This window comes from Aquila chrysaetos, chromosome 1 (genome assembly GCF_900496995.4).
Source record: "Aquila chrysaetos chrysaetos chromosome 1, bAquChr1.4, whole genome shotgun sequence".
In the NCBI taxonomy this organism is placed as follows: domain Eukaryota; kingdom Metazoa; phylum Chordata; class Aves; order Accipitriformes; family Accipitridae; genus Aquila; species Aquila chrysaetos.
The window spans coordinates 64,292,430-64,310,441 of record NC_044004.1 but is presented as its reverse complement, the minus strand read 5'-3'; the positions used below and the strand labels follow the sequence as shown (position 1 = coordinate 64,310,441).

Here is an 18,012-nt window from a genome sequence, read left to right as displayed (position 1 = left end):
TTGCACTAAAAACTGGATGGAATTATCATACAACTGGGAATCTTCTCTTTCACTGTGCTGCTACTCCTGGCTACATGTCTCTGAAGTGCTCACCTGCATTTCTGCTCTGATGTGGTAGTTAGGGAAAGGTGCTTCCATCTATCCAGCCCAGGCTAACCGCTTCTTATCTGTGTTCTCTGTCAGGAAGAACTGTCATCCCTCCTGCCTCCCAAGGCATGTTATCTTGTGGCAGAAATACAGGGAAAAAAAGCATAGCTATAGCTGGGTTTCTCAGGGAGCCACACAATAAAAGCAAAGCTGTTAAGACAGAAAGGCAAAACACAGATAAGAACACCAAGGACAGAACTCAGACAATTACTAACATATCCACAGCATGCCCAAAACCTGAATGTCAAAATCTGTTTTTCACTGACCTTAAATTAGAAAAGGCACCAAGAAGCATAATCTGATTATCATCATAACTGTCCGTTCAATTCTTCCATCATATCCTGCACTGTGAAACTACTTGAGCCTGAATTGCTTATTTATCCTCTTGTTTTACAACAGCATAACTCCACTGGTGCTGAGTTGAAGTCTGAAGTACATCTGCCTGTTAAAGATGGTTTGGGTTAGTTCAAGTATTGTTTAGCCTGTACTGTATCAGCTTCTGCTTCTGTTTCTGGAAAACTTCAGCTCAGTCAACTGCATACATGCCATAAATAAAATGAATCAAATGTACATGGGAACTCTACATAAATACAAAATGCTCTGTGACCTCATTTATTGTATCTTCTTATGCATTCATCTTCTCAACATCCACTAGTGAAAACATAGTCTGAGTGGGGGACACGCTGCAAGAAATTACATCAGTGACTCTCTCTCCAGGGTAGTCTTTTCTGCCTCAGTCTCTTCTGAATCATGTGGACAAGAATTATAATTCAGGGCTAAGAATGCAGACTGCTGTATGGAATGCGGTTGTAAAAAATGAATGTCCTGCCCATTGCACTGTAAGCTTACTTTATTTGCACACACTGCAAGTTGAACAAGCTTTATAAAGAAAACATATCCTACAGCTGCACAGACTTAATGCTAACTGCACTAAACTTATCATATGGCTATTTTTTCACTTAAAAAACATATATATATATACACTTATTTTTATATATATAGAAGAAAACTACCTATAAATACAGTGGAAAAATACATTCAAAAGCTTTTATAAAACTTGGCACAATATTATTTTGACTGTAATAATAGTATTTATGAGAGAAAGACACAGAGAGAAACACGCATACCTCATGTCTCGTGCTTGTCTAAATCCTGAAAAGAAAATCTGGTCTTTGGTATTGCTAAACAGAGTTAGTTGCAAGTGTCTAAAGCATCTACAGTCCCAGCTTACAGCCTCTGCTCCACTCTCTCTGACTGTATACGCTTACTACCATTTTGCACAGGCTTTGCTGGCTGCAAGTTCCACAATAGTTTACAACCAGGCAGGGAAACAAAACCAGCTAAACATGTAGTGTCTTCCTCCAAGGGCTCAATCTAACCTTCATTAAATCCAATGGAAAAATATTCTACTGCCTTTATTTGGACTCAATGTTACACAGAATATTTACATTGATTTGCTGTCAAAGTGATAGCCACCCAGCAGTAAAAAATAATTGTAACCATGGAACAAACTATGGAACTGTCCCCTATGGCAGTCCCTCCCTCACCCAATTGGGATAAGTCATGACCAGCACCACGGAAGTCTAGCCAGCAGTCATGGGTAACTAAACCCTGAGCATAAATTACAAGTTGCCAGGGAGGTTTTCCATCCAGCATGTGAAATGCAATGTGCTGTGGTAGCTTCAGTATTGAAATTTTAGATTGGACTTTGTCTCAGTGGGAGCTGAAACAAATCCTAGCAGGGGCTGCAGATGCATTGATCTCATAAGCCCAGCATGACACCCAGGAACATCTCTGTTTCTACAGCAGTTGTGGTTCATAAGAGAGAGCAACAGAATTTTTCTGTATAAACCATGAATGCACAACATCCCAATGCATTTATTATCCAATCAACGTTTCAAACTAATTCCCCTGTTCTAACAATTTAAAGGACAAGTGGCAAAGCCCAGGCATATATAAACTCAGGGGAACATGCATTGTGCTATATTCTGATTACACAGACAGCTGACTGATAAAGCTAATTGCTACAATCACAGAATCACTCAGGCTGGAAGGGAACTCTAGTCCAACCTCCTCCTCAAAGCAGGGTCAACACTGAATTCAGACTGGGTTGCTCGATGCTCTGTCTGGTCCTGTCTTGAAAACCTGCAAGGAAGGAGACTGCGGAACCTGTCTGGGATCCTGCTTCACCAGGGAAACACTTTTTTCCTTTTGTCAGGTCAGCACCTTTCCTGTTCCAATTTATGACCCCTCTTTCCTGCGCAGCTCCATATTGCGTTTGTGTGGTGGGGTTTTTTTGGTAGCGGGGGAGGGAGCTACAGGGGTGGCTCCAGTGAGAAGCTGCTAGAAGCTTCCCCGGCTCCAAGTCGGACCTGCCTCTGGCCCAGGCCAACCCAAACAGTGACGGTGGTAGCGCATCTGGGAGAACACATTTAAGAAGGGGAACCTGCAGTGAGCAGGGGGATTGGAATGTGAGAGGAACCCCTCTGCAGACACCGAGGTCAGTGCAGAAGGAGGAGGAGGAGGTGCGCCAGAGAAGGTGGATGTCCCTGCAGCCCGTGGTGAGATGGCAGGCTGTCCCTCCCCAGCCCATGGAGGTAAATGGTGGAGCGGAGGCCCCCAAAGATGGCCGTGACTCCATGGGAAAGCCTGTGCTGGAGCAGCTCGTGACTGAAGATCGGCCCATGGAAAGGACCCACGCCAGGGAAGTTTGTGAGGAACTGCAGCCCGTGGGAAGGACCCATGTTGGAGAAGTTCATGGAGAACTGTCTCCCGTGGGAGGGACCCCACGGTGGAGCAGGGGAGGAGTGAGGAGTCCTCCCCCTGAGGAGGAAGGAGCGGCAGAGACAAGGTGTGGGGAGCTGACCCCAACCCCCATCCCCTGTTCCCCTGCTCCGCCGGGGGGAGGAGGTGGAGAGAACCGGGAGTGGGGTTGAGCCGGGAAGGAGGGACGGGTGGGGGGAAGGTGTTCTAAGGTTTGGTTTTACTTCCTGATATCCTTGGTTTGATTTGACTTGTAGTAAATTAAATGGATTTTGTTTCTTCCCCAAGTTGAGCCTGTCTTTTGCCCGTGACCAGAAGTGGTGAGTGATCCCTCCCAGTCCTTGTGTCGACCCACGAGCTTTTCGTTGTGTTTTCTCCTCCTCATTCCACCGGTGGGGGGAGGAGTGAGCAAGCGGCTTCGTGGTGCTTTGATGCCAGCTGGGCTTAAACCACGACAAGGGCCTGGTTCTGTCTTCTCAATAACCTCCTTGTAGGTACTGGCAGGCTGCTGTAGGTTCCCACAAACCTTCCCCCCTCTAGGCTGAACAAGCCCAAGTCCCTCAGCCTTTCCTTACAGCGCATGTGCTCCAGCCTCCTCGCTGTTTGCTGGACTCCATCGCTCAGGTTGTTTGACAGCTCTGGTTAGCAATTTGTTCACTTGTACCAAAGTAGGTGAAGACAGAGCTTGAAAAATTGGGCTGCAAATCACAATTATGTTTTTATATTGTTTTTGAGAGGAGCTTGGAATTTCTTGCCTTTCTAAATCTCACTAGTAGCCATTAGAAACAAGGGAAGGCAGTCAAAAGAAAACAGAATATTTAAACTGATTTGTGAATAGAATTCCTTACAAGACTAAAAAACCCAAGTTTTTGCTCTCCTATTCTCCCCTCCTATATAAGTAGAACTCAGAATAAACATATGTTAATAAGAGGTCTGATGAAATATGATTTGAAATGATAGTTCACATCTAGTGCTACCAACTGGAACATTGAAATGGGTGGGAGTTTTAGCACTGATGTGAACAGATGTAGCATTTCAGCAAAATATCAATGAAAACAATCTGAAAGTGTATTTGAAGGAAAAAATATGATTCTATACTTACATATTTTTTTCCTGCAAGGTAAATGCTTTTTGTCCATCTATTTTATCTTCACGCTACACAAAACCAAAACATTTTTAAAAATGGACATGGCTCTTTGAAGCAGTATGGGAAATACATACCACAGTCTGCTTCTCCAGGCAGCTTCTATTATGTATATACCTTGTTTCCTACTGGATTTTCATTTTCACTGTTACACCCTGTCTTACATATTCAACCTGGTGCAAAACTAGACTGACAGAGAGGCAGCATCCACGGTGATACCCTTTTAGCTGCAGCATAAGATCAAATCAACCTATCATTAAGTCTCTTTTCTACATGCTTCTGGATTAATGCAATACTGGGCATTATGGGAAAAAGTGAAACATATAGCAGGCTTAAGATAAAATGAAAAATAAATGCCTATAGTGTCAGCTGTTGACAAATGCCACAGAGTTATTGGCTTCCAATACTCATCCTCTCCATTCAAAATAAAGACATATGGTAACCTTGTTAATATCAAAATATTAGCTAGTGATATTTCCAATGGCAAAGCCATACATCTGATCCATAGTGTCTGAAAATGTTCATATCAGTGTCTGAAAATGTATCAAAAACCCTTCAGGTTACATCTGCTGACTGAATGCACGCCGTTGTTATAAAGAGATGCACGCAGATTTTAGAGCATTACACAAACAAGTTCTGGCTGCTGTACTGTCTTCAATCCTTCAGGGAATGTTGTTTGTCACAAACCTTGTGTAATTTGATTTTAAACAAGAAACAAGAGAGCAGGTTTAGAACTGATGTCTATGAGTCTCTATAAATGTCCTGGAAGAAAAAAGTATCAGAAATCCTTGTCCCAGCCTGAAAGTTCATCTGGAGGGGTTCCTTCTTCAGGTGGATAGCTGTCAAAGTAGCTGTAATCAGTCGGTCCAGACAACTAGGACATTAAAAACACAAACAAATGGTTGTTTCAGAAGGTAACTTTTGAAAATACTCTCCATTCATTATGCATAATTGTTTTGCTACCAGTGAAGGAATGAAAGGCTAGCATGACATGGATGACTTCTTTCAATGGATGCAATTCCTCGTTCTTTAAAAGATAAACCTCCAGTAGTTAAATTTTACAGCAGAACAATGGCATTAGCCTCCTTATACAAAAACGCTCCCCAAATACTATCAAATCCTAGATTTCACCCAAAGCCCTATAAAGTCAGGAAGAAAACTGGACCACACTGCGTACAATTTTGATTCAAATTTGTTTAAGACCAAACCTACACTCATGGGGTAGCTACTCAAAGCAGATCTCAGAATTATTTTTTGTTTCAAACTGAGTTCAAAGTGAGTTTCAAATTCTTAACCCTCAATCTTTTTTCATTTTAGGGCAAAGAGAAATGGGCCATTTAAAACAGGAAGCTTATTCAAGGATGTGCTGTAACTCAAGAGAATACAGGGATTTGTACTCTGCACAGTAATGTGAACAGTGCATCTTAATAATGTGCCCATTACCAAGGAAAATATGTTTTTTCAGTATTTGTTTCTGACCAAACATTATTTATTCTAGTAATGGTGAAAATCTAATGCAAAGTACACAGGCAGAATAATATTTCCATTATTTAACTGAATTTATGTATTGCTTGCTGTCTTTCTTTTTTTAATTCAATTTTCATTAAAAATGGTGAGCTATAATAATTCAAATGCATCTTTGGGAAATTTTGCTCTTACCATCAGAGAGCGCCATGCACCTTTATATTAGTAAAGCATTACAATTTTGAAAGCCAAAGCCAATACCTCTCTTTTTAAAGGTGATGTTAATTTCCTCGCTTTCAGACCATCCCAGTTAAAACCACTCAACCACCTGATTAAAAAGAAATGACAGACAGACAGACAGACAGGGAGAGACCAAGAGAGAAAAACAGATTGTTTTCTGTCACTATACTATTCTGTCATTATACTATTAACAGCTGAAAAACATGTGAACAAGGGCTATAACACATTTTCTCATGACATCCTCTGTCCATGTGACAACACAGTTGTTACAAGGAGGAAACTTGAGCACTGTCATTGGCATACAAGGGACTGGTAGCAGGGGGAGCTTCAGGACCACCAGATACATTGCATCTCCTTTGTATAGAAGTGTGAAAGTGACAGGCAGGTTAACATATGCATAAGCACAGCCATGCAGAGATGTATGTGTCCCCTTGGAATTCCACTCTCTTAACAGCATGAGAAGAAGGAGTGTTGTGGTTTAACCCCAGCCAGCAACTAAGCACCACACAGCCGCTTGCTCAGTCCCCTCCCCTGGTGGGACAAGGGAGAGAATTGGAAGGGTAAAAGTAAGAAAACTCATGGGTTGAGATGAGAACAATTTAACAATTGAAATATACTACTACTACTACTAAATTGCAATGAAAAGGAAAATAACAAAAAGAGAGAGAAATAAACCCCACAAAAAACAAGTGATGCAAATGAAAAAGAATTGCTCACCACCAACTGACTGAAGCCCAGCCTATTCCCCAGCAGCAGCCCCCCAGCCAGCATTCCCCCTAGTTTATATGCTGAGCGTGACATCACATGGTATGGAATACCCCTTTGGCCAGTTTGGGTCAGCTGTCCTGGCTGTGTCCTGTGCCAACTTCTTGTGCACCCCCAGCCTCCTTGCTGACAGGGCAGCATGAGAAACTGAAAAGTCCTTGACTTTGTGTAAGCCCTGCTCAGCAACAGCTACCACATCAGTGTGTTATCAACATTATTCTCATCCTAAGTCCAAAACACAACACTGTACCAGCTACTGGGAAGAAAATTAACTCTATCCCAGCCAAAATCAGGACAGGGAGACAAGCAGGAAAGTCAAAGCACTTCTTTTCCCAAGCACAAACTACAGGGCTTAGAAAAAACTCAGATAAAACAAAAAAGCAGGAAATGTTTAATCCACAGAGGACTTTCTGCATTAGAAGAAAGAGGACAAAAACCTAGTATTGCTCCAGAGCTCTTAACTACCATTCTTAAAAAGCAGCTGTTTAAAGGTTGGGAGGTCTGAAAGGCAGATGCTAAACTGGCATCGATTTCTCTGAGAATTGAATGAAACTCCTACATCAGCAACCTGTGACAAAACCAGTAAACAACAAGATGTTTCTAGATAATCATGCTGAGGATTTATGTTTATATCATTGCTTGCTGTAGTCACAAATATACTCGATAGCAACAGAGCTCTCTCTTGCACAACATGCCTGGAAGTATCAGGAGCTTTATGGGTTTACAGGACTGGTTCTAAAATATTAAAAATATTTTCAAATTAAAACCCAAATTTTCTTCTTGGCAGTCTCTTTCACTTACCTGTGCTTCTTGATGTCATTAATTCCATTCCTCAGATTGCCTAATCTTTCTGTAGGATTTTGCCTTAAAAAAAAAGAAAAAGAATAAGGATAAGAATTTAAAAAAAAATATTCTTATTTTTTAAAAGAGCATTTAGGGGTCCTAACTGCTTGCATTTAACCATTTCACAGGGATGGAGCTTGCACACAACATGTGGTCTCATAAGGAGACATAATGAAGTGTTGCTTACCGCTCCTTTCTTTTGAGGATGGAGAAACCTTCCAGAAAACCAAAACAGTGTCACTCTGCTGTGAGAAGCAGCAGACGGAAATCAACTGGCTGAATTTTAGTTGCACACCTCTTTTTTTCTTGACCAGCAGGTCTGGTCATAAGTTACAAAAGGAAGCAGACCAAAATTTGCAGCTACAAAGATACTTTCAATCCTGTTAGGGACAGTATACACTGTGTTTGTGTAAATGCCATGGATGAAATCCCACTGGAGCTGGGAGTTCAAAGTCAGCAGTGTCATGAGCCACAGGTTGCGCATGCCACTATGCACTAATGCTTCTGAGTTATGCTGGCCCTTCTGAAATACAATGTTTTTGCACATTTTCAAGTGGGCTTAAGTCAGTCCTTAAGTGCCCTACGCTTTCTGTAGGAGCTAGATGCCTAAGTGATTTTGGAAGCATTTTTTTAAAACACTGCGCTTGATAATAAAATTAAATTCTTTAGCTCTTTCCTCAGCTCACACTTAATTTTTCCTTAAGATGTGTTTCACAAAAAATTCACAGCTACAGAGAAAGCCCAGAGCCTGCATTTGTAAATGACACCCCTGCAGACTAAGAGGTGTGATACACACTCAGAGGCATGCATGTGTACTGAATATAATCAGAATAGACCATGCTAGGCATAACAATTTTAAATGAAGCTGTCAGGAATTCAACACTCTAGTCTGGATCTTAAATAGCTCAATCTATCTGCACCCAGGCTCTGCCACAAATCGCTCCTCCTACCTGCAGAGTCTGCGGATCAAATCCTCAGGCCGTCTTGTTATTATTTTAGGAAAATCCAGCTTTTCAATGCCTTTGAGAATCAAATTATATGTCATCATTTGATCAGCCCCAGAGAATGGTGGACTAGAAAAAGAAAGCAACACTGATAAATGGAATGGCTGGCAAGAGCAGATGTGGCCATTTCTCAACAAAGCAAATATTTGAGAATACGGAAAAAAACCTCACCTTCCTAGTTTTACAACATTCAGCCTTTCAGTCTGTTTAAGGTATTAGAAGGGTTTGAAGCTGAGAAGCTGCCTGTAGGTACCAGGGAAAACACATGATCGTATGTGTCCCTCTACACTAGCTCTGCCTCTAGCCTAGCTCAGAGAAGCTTCCATGTTGTACTACCATTGAGCATTCACAAAGAGTTGCCACGGAAGTGTGCATGGAGGCAAAGAATGAGCCCTGCTTACAGTTCACCCACCCCACTGTACCCTGTCACACACTAAAGGGGAAAAGAACGGTCTGTTGTCAGCTGTTCCTCACAGGAAACATCATCATCAGTTAAAGGAGCTCGACACCAGCCACTTATAGCCAGTGCCCGGCCCTTTCCTTGGATGGATAAATGAGAATTGAGAATATGTTCCACACTTTGCCCGTGGTGTTTCTGAAATCATGGAAGATAAGACATGCAGTAGGGGCAAAAAGAAGTATCATTTTGCAAGTCATTCCTGTTTACTGATGGGAAAAAACCCAAACTGTTTGTTTTTAAAATAACCTTGAAAATATTTCTAAAAACAAACAAACAAGGTAAGGATCTGCAGTAGGAGGCACTTACCTGCCAGTAAGGAGTTCATACACAAGGATCCCAAGGGACCAAAAATCCACACTGAAGTCATGGCCTTTACTCAGAATGACTTCAGGGGCAACATACTCAGGGGTTCCACAAAACGTCCAGGTTTTCTGCCCTGATCCGATCTTCTTTGCAAATCCAAAATCAACCTGATCAAAATCAACATATGCTGCATAATGCAGAGGTATTTTGCACTGGGAAGTCTTAAGGTCTTAATTGCTTCCTCACCTCCTGCAAAGATCTCAGAGTTGCCAGTTTACAGCTAAAACAATTACACAGTGTTGTTGTGAAGGAGAAAGAAGTAATTCCACTGGATTACTGAATGTTATAGAACGGATTCATTTATTCTCATGAGTAGTTTCCCGAATTATTTTCCTTTTGGATAGAACAACCCATGCTTTCCTTGAGGAGATTTACAGCCCATGGAAAATGGTGGGTTGCTCATTGTCCTCAGAGTGGATATTTCAAGCTCTTTGAAGTGCTCTTTGCACTTTTCATGGTCATAGTCAAGTATGGCAGGAGCTGTTCACTGTGTTCCCTCTCTACAGAGATAATGTAGAACCTATGATTGCCTGAGGCTGGACAGGCACCTGGGAAAGTGGTTCCTGCCTTTATGTTAAGATTGGCTGCTGTGAGAAATTATTTTTGCTGTTTATGCTGTGGCAAGAGCTCTCAGAGGCTGCAAATCCCCAGTTTGTCTGTGGCTTGCAATGGCTTTGCAATGCCTTTGTTTCTCACTGTGCAATGAGTAGCCTGCCCTCTTTTCTACTGAAGCGTAAGGTTTAACTCCAGGACCCTGCTACTATAATTACATGCTGTTTATTTTTATCCCCTTTGCAAGGAAACAGTATACAGGCACAAAAGCATAACATTACAAAAGGATTACATCTTACCAGTTTTATATATCCTTCAGCATCCAAAATTAAATTTTCTGGCTTCAGGTCTCTGTAGATAATTCCTATGTGATGTAGATAGTCAAAAGCCTCTGTCACACACCCAACACAGAACTTGGTAGTGGCTTCATCAAAGCTGCCTCTGGAACAAAAATAATCACTATCCTTGCAGACAATTAACTTCTAAAAATGCCTTGCTCATTAACCAGTTAACAGCTTTTTTGCACTGACACTCAGTATGTCACTCATGTAGTTGAAAATTGAACCAAACGTCTTTTTATCCGACAGCCCTTGAATAGAGATCCTCCTCAGCAGACATATGGAGCTGACTGGTGATTTTAAAGGACAAGGTTCCACTTTTTTTGCTGTTACCTGTCTCTCAGCAAGCTCCACAATTCCCCTCCAAGGCAAGCTTCCAGTAGCATGTATACATACTTATTATCTTTGAATGTGCGATATAGTCTGTGGAGACAAATGGCAGCAATTTAGGAAAAGCAAAATAAAATGCAAGACTTGCAATGTTTTTTCTCCAGAACTCATGTATGCCAAACCTCATTCTTAACGCTGTCCAGTGGGTCAACTGGGGGTCAGCTTTCAAGGAAACCTTGTGGTCAACTTACTTTACAATGAATGGAGAACATATCTGCTCCAGGATTTTCTTCTCAGAATAGATATGTTCTTGTTGTTTGGTGTCCACTATGTGTTTCTTCTTTATACACTTCATAGCAAAAGCCATGTTCTCATTTTTCACTTTAACCTGTGAATAAAAATGATGAGTCCATGTGAGGCAAAGAAAGAATGTTTTACCAATCTCTTCTCAATAGGTACACTGATATCCATCTTTTTCAACACAGCACAGGACTGAAATTGATGACTGTAATGAGGGACAAATTCCAGATTTCCTGCAGAACTGTTCTGTATGATTTTGAGTCAAGCATCAGATCTCTTTAGTGTCCCAGTCCCCACTTGTAAAATGAAATGTTCCCTGTGCTAATTTTATGTATAGAAAATAGCAGCAGTTTGGATAGGTACTATATTTTACAATGAATTCATACCACAACAGGTCCTAATTTCAATTTAAGATTTCTAAACACTAGCATAATACAAAAGAAGAAAAAGCAGAGGCAGTTTATGAAGAATGTTTACAAATTATTTTGCATTACACTGAAATATTATCCAATATGCAATAAAAAGATGGAAGTTAAAACAGGACTTCCAGGAAACTAAGGAAGCAGCTATCAGTGTTCTACAGCTGGCTGAGAATTCAGTTTTTAGGTTATTATTCAGGTGATGCTCTAGAATTTCCAAGCTGGCAGTCAACCAGTATGGAAATTTGTTTTGTGAAGCATGAATTGGAATAAAACAATTGATGGTCTAACTACTGTAAAGGATTACCGACTTCACTAAAATCACATAGTCTCCTTTAATTTACCATTATCTTCAGCAGCCTGCACAAGAAGCATTCACATTTTTTCCAGATGTTTGCTACCCAGCCAGAGGAGAGTGGAATTTAAGACTTTAGTCTAATGAGGCTCTTCACATCCCAGAAACACAGCTGTTCATGCTACTGAATATGACTCAAAAGACCCATTACAAATTGTTGGAAATTTCAAAGTCAGAGCTAGATCACACTGGTTACAGTTGCTGTGGGGCATGCTGAAGCAATTCTAACAACACAGATGCTGGAGATTACTTCAGGTCCAGGCAGAATCTTGGGAAAAGGCCTGCAATTCAGGGAACACAATGCAGGTAGGCACATCTGTAAACTCCACATGCACAAACTGATGAATACATGTCTAGTGACCAGGAAGATGCTTTTAACAGCAGGAGATGAAGGCACACAGGAATGGATTTTTTTCTTTGAACACCAAAGTCCTGAAAATATTTTTAAACTATGCATTGCTTTATATAGAATTATCTCTGCTTGAGCAGCACAAGCATGCAGAATATTAAAATCCTTCACATTTTTCAGCGGTTAAATCAATCATCTAAGACAGAGAACTACTTGAATATGTTTAAAACAAACTCTTACAAGCTCAACCCTTCCGAACCCACCAACACCTAGAGTTGTGACAACTTCTAAATTCTGGAACGGGGAAGGAGGGAGCTGGGCTACTTTTTCCTTCAGCTCTATCATCTCCAATGACACCTCTTTGGTTAACTGTCCACAGAAGGATCTTCCTCTGCATTAAGAAAATTAACACAGGTTAGTGCTTTCCTTGCCAGCAACCTGTATCACAGTACTCTAATACTCCTATAAAAAAAATAAAAGAAAAGCCATCTTATTTCCTAACAGAATCTTAATTTTATTTTATGCATAAGCACTTTCTTTCTGGACATCCTATGGAAGTAAATAGAAGCAAAATGCTACTGAAGTTCACTGAGTACAATCAAACAGTATTTTATCAAGAGCTGATCCATGGTGAGGTTCCTAATTATGCAGTCAGCTGCAAAACTTTGGGCACTCCAAGTTGGAGAACCAATTCCTGAAGGACTGTGTACCAGTTCTAGCAGGATGATCAGAAATAAAAATGCAGCTATATTTCTAAACAGAAGAAAAACATACTCTGCTAATCTTCCAATAGTGCTCGGATTGAAATCAGAGGCAGATAAACTAAAAGTGTGGTCTAAAAGCTAAAAGCAAACTCTTTAATAGCACCAGTGCTACACTGAAACATTAGAAATAAACTGTTTCTTTTATGTCTACTTATTTCTCTTTGAAATGGCAATTTGTCTTTTGTACAGTAATACAGTTTCATTAACTCAATCTGGAGTCAAATAATTTACCATCAGAATGCAAAAAATTATTTGAGCACACTTTCACTTCTTTTCTGTGCTCAGTTTTCTTGGGATAGAGTGAATTCTTGGTTGGAAGTCAATATACTGAGGTTCTATGTAATTTCTGTTTCAGAAAAAAATTCTTGGACTCCATAAACATATCCGGCCAGTTTTATTACAGTGATTGCTATCACTTCTAGGGCCCCACCTCCATCAACTACCATCCATGATTTTACTTACGTATCTATCACCCTTTTTTATGATTACCTACTAAAGATATGCCTAAGAAATGATCTGACTTACTTTGCATGTCGTTTTTCATCAGCCCGGGCCAGCTTAGCCACATAACCTTCAAGGTAAGTTTGGAGCTCCTCGTAAGTTCCAACAATTTGATTAAATGTCCTAAAATCATCAATGAAACAGTATAAACATAGAGTGGAAAGAGAAAGAAAACAGTACCTGTGCTGCTGCACCAAGGCTTTACAGTGCCTCTAAGTCATGACCCAGACTGAGCTTTACACTATCACTTTGACAGTATAAATTTTAAGACCTTTGAAGAGGCGGTAATCAGCTGAAGTACCGAACTTGTTTTGCCAGAGGGTAGGGGGACAGAGTGCCTGATCTCCTCAGGTCATTTCATGTTATGTTTAAAGTAATTTTAAAGTAATTTGGAGCAGGCTGGGTGTACTTTGCCGCCTACATACGCTATGGTTATTAAGTGTGGTTCCACCATCCCTATCACAGGAACCAGGTTGGCATGAGTCCAGGCTATCAGTCCCTCTGTCCCAATGGATAGAGCTCTTGGTGCACAGTGCCGAAGTGCTTGAGATCACCTCTCCTACTTCAGAGGTGAGTTACAGCACTGTGGGAAGAATAGACTATTTCAGTTGGAAGGGACCTACAACAATCATTTAGTCCAACTGCCTAACCAATTCAGGGCTGACCAAGTTGAAGTATGTCATTAAGGGCATTGTGCAAATGCGCTTAAACACTGACAGGCTTGAGGCGTTGACCACCACTCTAGGAAGCCTGCTTCAGTGTTTGACCACCCTCTCGGTAAAGAAATGCTTCCTAATGTCCAATCTAAACCTCCCCTGGTGCAGCTTTGAACCATTCCCATGCATCCTGTCACTGAATACCAGGGAGATAGATTATCTGCACCTCCCTCTCCACTTCCCCTCCCTAGGAAGCTGTAGAGAGCAATGAAGTTGCCCCTCAGCCTCCTTTTCTCCAAACTATACAAGCCCAAAGTCCTTAGCTGCTTCTCATAGGACACATCTTCCAGCCCTTTCACCAGCTTTGTTGCCCTCCTATAGACACACTCAAGTACCTTAACACCCTTCTTAAATTGTGGGGCCCAGAACTGCACACAGTATTCAAGGTGACACCGCACCAACGCTGAATACAGTGGGATAATCACCTCTTTTGACTGACCGGTGTTTGATGCACCCCAGGATGCGGTTTGCCCTCTTGGCTGACAGGGCACACTGCTGACTCATATCGAGCCTGCTGTCAACCAGCACCCCCAGATGCCTTTCTGCAGGGCTGCTCTCCAGCCAATTCTCTCCCAATTTATATTCCGTCCTAGGTGCAGAATCCGGCACTTGGACTTGTTAAATTTCATCCCATTAATCATTGCCCAATGCTCCAGTCAATCTAGATCCCTCTGCAAGGCATCTTGTCCCTCAAGAGAGTCAAAGCACCTCCCAGTTTGGGATCATCAGCAGACTTGCTAATGGTGCATTCAACTCCTGCATCCAGATCACGGACAAAAATATTGACCAGAAGGGGCCCTAGAACTGAACCCTGAAGAACACCACTGGTGACCGGTTGCCAGCCAGATGTAGCCCCATTCACTACAACCCTTTGAGCTCTGCCCTTCAGCCAGTTCTTCACCCAGCGCACTGCATACCTGCTCATCTCACAGCTGGACAACTTGTCCAGAAGGATGCTGTGAGGGACAGTATCAAAAGCCTTACTAAAATCCAGAAAAACTACATCCACCACCTTCCCTTCATCCACTAGGCAAGTGACCTTATCACAGAAGGATATCAAACTGGTTAAACAGGACTTCCCCTTTGCGAATGCATGTTGACTGTGCCTGACGATTGCATTGTTCTTTAAATGCCTTTCAATTGTACCCAGTATGATCATCTCCATAATTCTTGCAGGAACTGAGGTTAGACTAACAGGTCTGTAGTCCCCTGGGTCTTCCCTCATGCCCTTCTTGTAAATTGGAATAACTTGGGCTAGCTTCCAGTCAGCAGGGACCTCCCCAGACTCCCAAGACCTTCCGTAGATGATCGAGAGGGGTCCTGCCGTAACATCCACTAGCTCCTTCAGTACTCCGGGAGGAATCCCACCAGGCCCCAGGGACTTGGGAACATTCAGCTGGTACAGCTGGTCCCTTACGATTCCAGTGCCCACAAATGGAAAGTCACTGTTCCCACACTCGTGGTCCTCCAACTCAGGGGACTGAGCAGCCCAGGGTCTATCTATATTACTAAAGGCTGAGGCAAAAAAAACATTGAATGCCTCCGCTTTTTCTTCATCCCTATTCGTCAGGTGACAGCCTTCAACAAGTAGCAGTCCAATGTTTTCTTTAGACCTCTTGCTATTGACATACTTTAAAAAGCCTTTCTTGTTGTATGACACAACACTGGCCAGTTTCAACTCTAATTGAGCTTTGGCCTTTTGTGTCTTCTCCCTGCATATAAGAACCACAGCTCTGTAATCTTCCTGCGAAGCCTGACCTTGCTTCCAGAGACCATACAATTTCTTTTTCCTCTTGAGCACCACGAGGAGTTCCCTGTTCAGCCAAGCTGGTCTTCTGGCCGGCTTGCTTCACTTATGACACAGTGGGATTGCCTGCTCCGGTGCTTCTAAAAGGTCGTTCTTAAAGACTGACCCGCACTCATGGAGTCCTAAGCCCTCAAAAGCAGATTCCCAGGGTACTGTGCTAAATAGCTCCCTGAATAGCTTAAAGTTTGCTTTCTTGAAATCCAGCATAGCAACTCTGCTGTCCTTTTTTCTCATTACACCAAAAATTTTAAACTCAACCGTTTCATGAGCACTGTGGCCAAGACAGCCACCTACCATCGGATCCCCCACAAGTCCTTCTATTCACAAATAGCAAGTCTAGGAGGGCAGCTTCCCTAGTTGCCTCACTGAGTACCTGTGACAAGAAGTTATCTCCTACAAACTTCAAGAATTTCCAAGACCTGCTTGTCACAGCAGTGTGATATTTACAGCTGATGTCTGGGAAGTTGAAATCTCCCATACGGACAAGGGCTACCGATCCAGAAATTTCTCCTAATTGCCTATAGAGTAATTCATCAGTGCTTACGTCCTGGCTGGGTGATTGGTAGTAGACACCCACTACAACATCTCCTTTGTTTTCCACCCCCCTAATCCTCACCCAGAGGCTCTCAACCACATCATCACTAACTGTAAGGGCTGTACAATCAAGTCTCTCCCTTACATATAGTGCAACACCTCCACCTTGCCTGCCCTGCCTATCCCTCCTGAACAGCCCGTAGCCCTCCATCCCAGCACTCCAACCGTGGGACTCATTCCCCCAAGTCTCACTAATACCTATAATATCATAGCTCTGGGAGCTGATCAACAATTTCAGTTCATCCTGTTTGTTTCTCATACTGCATGTACAAGCATTTCAGATATGCTCCTGAGCCCTCGGTGCTCCCAGGACCAGTGTAAATGTTCCCACTAGCATTGCCACCCTCTGGTGGTGCCATGCCAATCCTTGGTCTACCTACTGCAATCCTGTTGGTATCCCCTTCCCCTAGAACACACCAGCTTTGGCATGCTTCTCTGCAACCTATTTAAACAAGCTAAAGAAGAGAAGAAGAAAATGCATTCACAGCCCAAGATGCCATTTCCTGGGTTGGGGTAGAATCTTAGCCCTCAGTGGGAGCCCTTTTGGGATTCAACAAGGAAAAGGATGGTGGCTGTCTGCATTCCAAGTAAGCATCCTTACAACTAGCCCTGAGAAATGCGGGTTTGCTGTTTCACTTTCCACTGGGAGCTTCCTTTCTTTTACCTTCCATCTGTTCCATTCTTTTCCACTTTAGGAAGTGTAAAATTGGCCGCTACCCAACAAAGCCATGAATTTGGCTGCATGTCCCCCTTGACAAAAAGACATCCTGAAACCAGGGACATGCAGGGGCTTTTGTTGTTCCCTGGGCCAATGAACAGCACTTAACAAATGTGAAATATCACCACCACAAGGAGCGAAAGAGAAGAATAACTCTGTATTCTTAAGCTTCTCTGCTCCTGCACCTTCTGTCAGTCTCTCTTCATTAAGTCTTTGTCTAAAGCATAGCCACAGCTCAGTATTCCAAAAGCGTAACCACTCGTTCAGTATTCACTTAAAAAAACATTGTGATAGTGCCTACAGTGAAGTCACGTCTTATTGTTAACCTACTGAAGAAGGATGCAAGTCTTTCATTAAACTGTAGCATGATACTTACTCTCTATCTATAACGAGGCACTCCACATTGTATTCATCTGCAATAACATTTGCTGATCTGACATCATCCCTAAGAATTGAAACAGATTAGAAGAATTCAGAAACATATAAAAATCCTCAAAGTACCTCACACTGTACTTATGGAGGGTTACAGCTGTTATAGGAGAAACTCCTTGAAGACCTCTGTAGTGTGTATCTGGATTACTATTGCTGAACCAAATACACAATTATAACATTTTGCTAGTCATTATTATTGTCTAGCACAGTATTTTTCCCAGTTTCAATAGGGTTTGGATCATGACATCCTTTAGCAACCTTCCAAGAAATTAGGGTGCAATGTCATTAGCATTACATCAGGATTTACTACTCATTTCTGAAATAGCCCTCAGATATAAAACATTCCAGAGACCAAATGATCCCTACTCAATCGCCCACATAAATATGTGCTACATGAGCTATTTAGCTCATAGGTCATATCTTCTCTGCACTCCTTTTCTCTGTTTCTTACTATCATGGGCACCAGCACAGAAACAACAGCTCAGTCCAGTAATGATGGAATTTATCCATGCTAGGAGTCATAAAGAGCCTGGCACAAGTTTTCATCACAGCTTTTACTGAAATATAAACAGTAAGCAGCAATGCAGAGATGGCCAACATTTGACTTTTTCAGGGAAAACTCAATGGTAGATGACAGTGTATAC

General features: G+C 42.0%; 1 protein-coding gene across 2 annotated transcripts in view; it reads right to left on the bottom strand.

The window, feature by feature from the left end:
- The window catches only part of PRKG2 (protein kinase cGMP-dependent 2), a 61,297-nt gene that overhangs the window by 10,190 nt on the left and 33,095 nt on the right, over positions 1-18,012 (bottom strand). The window contains exons 10-20 of one of the 2 annotated variants that reach the window (XM_030010729.1): positions 17,313-17,381; positions 13,126-13,224; positions 12,077-12,227; positions 10,665-10,801; positions 10,417-10,506; positions 10,045-10,186; positions 9,137-9,300; positions 8,317-8,439; positions 7,325-7,387; positions 5,780-5,846; positions 4,704-4,928 (exon numbers count right to left, since the gene is read on the bottom strand). In XM_030010729.1, the coding sequence (XP_029866589.1) occupies positions 4,833-4,928; positions 5,780-5,846; positions 7,325-7,387; positions 8,317-8,439; positions 9,137-9,300; positions 10,045-10,186; positions 10,417-10,506; positions 10,665-10,801; positions 12,077-12,227; positions 13,126-13,224; positions 17,313-17,381 (1,201 nt within the window). In that variant the 3' untranslated portion in view covers positions 4,704-4,832. Of the gene's footprint in view, positions 1-4,703; positions 4,929-5,779; positions 5,847-7,324; positions 7,388-8,316; positions 8,440-9,136; positions 9,301-10,044; positions 10,187-10,416; positions 10,507-10,664; positions 10,802-12,076; positions 12,228-13,125; positions 13,225-17,312; positions 17,382-18,012 lie in introns of those variants that run through there. The other variant, XM_030010739.1, reaches the window with a different exon arrangement.